Here is a 2,403-nt window from a genome sequence, read left to right as displayed (position 1 = left end):
AATAGGGAGATTGCTGGGTCATATGAAAGGTCAATTCCTAGTTCTTTCAGAAATTGCCAAAGAGGTTGCACTAGTTTGCACTCCCACCTTGTGTTTTCAAATTTCCCATTTAGATCTCATTTTTATGTTATATCTCATAAGTGGTTCTAGAAGACTTTTGAAACTTTCAAGTCCCTAACTTACCTTTGTATAACCAAATTTATATTAGGTCATGGAAAGGGTGTACACACTGGAATCAAATAGACCTTGGTTTAAATCTTGGAGCTGCTAAGGGTTAATCGTGTGACTTTGGGTAACTTAACTTTAAGTTTCCTTAAACTCACTTAAAAAAAATTGAGGTAACAGAACTTATCTTCTAGGGTTGTTGTGAAGATTGAAGAAATAATGTATGCTTTACCCACATCCTCTGATTCCCCTTACCATTTCTGGACCCCCACCAGTCTGATTTCCATTGGTTGGAACCACTGTCTTGGATTATGTTCATCTACTGACACCTGCCCTACTTCTCCTACGTGGAGAAGTCCTTGGAAATAAATGATCCCCAGAGTCTTAATCATAACCAGTGACATAACTAGTGACTGCTGATTATAAGGTTATAAGGTCCCCTAGCTTCTTTACCCTTTCCTGGGATAATTTGGAAGCCCCTAGAGCTTCTGCATTGGTTAATCTTCAGGTATCCATGCAGCAGCTGATTTGATAGTATACCTCTTATTGGCTGCTTTCCCTTCCTTCCTAACAGGGTGTCTATACTTCTTCAATAAATAATCTGTACTCAGTTCTTGGGTCAGACTCTGCTCCCAAGGAAAACTCAACTGAGATAGCTGAGTACAACTCAACTTTTTGCACACTGCCTACAACATGTAGGCCCTCGGTAATTGCAAATTATTCATAATGAAATATTTGCTCTTCTCATAAGATATTCTTCATTCTTCACTGAAATATACTAGATACCTTCAGGTTTTGTACTCTCAGTTGGAGCTACTTTTAAAGATACAGTATTATCCCCTGGTGACTTTCCTTGAGGCATACAACAACCTAACAGCTTGCTTCTAGGACACATGTGGCTAGTCTGAATCAAGATGTGGTTAAAGTATAAAATACTTAGTGGACTTAGTATGAAAAAAGAAGAGTGTGGAAGATCTCATCAATACTTTTTACATTTTAAAATGACATTGCTTTGGATATGCTGGTTTAAATATGATGTATTATTCAAATTAACCTTACCTGTTGCTTTTGCTTTTTAAATGCGGCTACCAGAAAATTTTAAGTTATATGTATAGCACATTTTCTATATTAAACTTTTAAACTACATGTAATTATTAAATACAATTTACATTTCTATCAAACAGTATTCTAGAAAATTATCAGATTATTTGGAAATCCCTCTCTGTCAAGCTTGTCAGGGGCGGCCCGTGATCTCCTTGTGTGTTTTATTTTAGGTTATATGTCACCGCACCCATCCTCACTGGGAACCCCAGAGCACGTCTCCAGCCCTATGTCTGGAGGAGGCCCAACTCCACCCCAGATGCCACCCAGCCAGCCAGGGCCCCTCATCCCGGGTGATCCACAGGTGATGAGCCAGCCCAACAGAGGTCCTTCGCCTTTCAGTCCCGTCCGGCTGCATCAGCTTCGAGCTCAGATTTTAGCTTACAAAATGCTGGCCCGGGGCCAGCCCCTTCCAGAAACACTGCAGCTTGCAGTCCAGGGGAAAAGGATGTTGCCAGGTATGCAGCAGCAGCAGCAGCAGCAACAGCAGCAACAGCAGCAATAGCAACAGCAGCAGCAGCAGCCGCCGCCGCCACAGTCACAGCCACAACAGCAGCAGCCAGCCCTTGTTAACACAGCAGGCCATCTGGTAGGTTAATATGCAACCAAATGAATAACACCATGGTGCAATTCAGATAAGAAAGGCTGCACACACACAGAAGTGCTGGGTTGGTGTGAGCCCAGGACTGACTCTGTCTCTTGACGTACATCTCTGGCTCTCTTTTCTTGCTCCACTTAGATGGCCAAGATTCTTGGTCTCCTCCTGCTGTGGAGTCCTAGAGCAGTGTTTCTTAACCTTTACAGACCCTTGTGCAAGCTGTGGACCCAGGGAAAAAGCACTATCACTCATGATTTTGCATTCTCTTTCAAGAGGTTCAAGGTTTCTTGGAAGCCCATCCGGAAACCCCAGGTTAAGGACCCCTGCAGCCAGTGTAGTCTATCCACAAAACTCACTCTTCAAATCAGCCCCACTAGAGCCATTTTTATATTTGGTTATTTATTTGTTTCTACCCCTTTTTGTTGTGAAAAGCATCTGGGGAGGCTTACAAGAAGCATATCTGTAGTAAGGTAATTGTCAAGTAGAAAGTCAGAAACAGGGAAAAATATAAATAAGCAACTGAGGTCAGCAGTGTGGGG

The 2,403-nt window shown here is 42.3% G+C and overlaps 1 protein-coding gene across 1 annotated transcript in view; it reads left to right on the top strand.

Annotated features, from left to right (window-relative positions):
• LOC103271127 (probable global transcription activator SNF2L2) overlaps positions 1–1,771 on the top strand; it is a 12,231-nt gene extending 10,460 nt beyond the window's left edge. Inside the window, exon 3 of the mRNA XM_021717847.1 lies at positions 1,440–1,771. Within this exon, the coding sequence (XP_021573522.1) occupies positions 1,440–1,771 (332 nt within the window). The remainder of the gene's footprint in view (positions 1–1,439) is intronic.
• Positions 1,772–2,403: the final 632 nt, after the last annotated feature.

This window comes from Carlito syrichta, unplaced genomic scaffold, assembly GCF_000164805.1.
Source record: "Carlito syrichta isolate Samal-C Ts95f unplaced genomic scaffold, Tarsius_syrichta-2.0.1 Scaffold311249, whole genome shotgun sequence".
Lineage (NCBI taxonomy): Eukaryota > Metazoa > Chordata > Mammalia > Primates > Tarsiidae > Carlito > Carlito syrichta.
The sequence above is the reverse complement of the archived record's forward strand: the minus strand, read 5'-3'. Positions and strand labels throughout refer to the sequence as shown.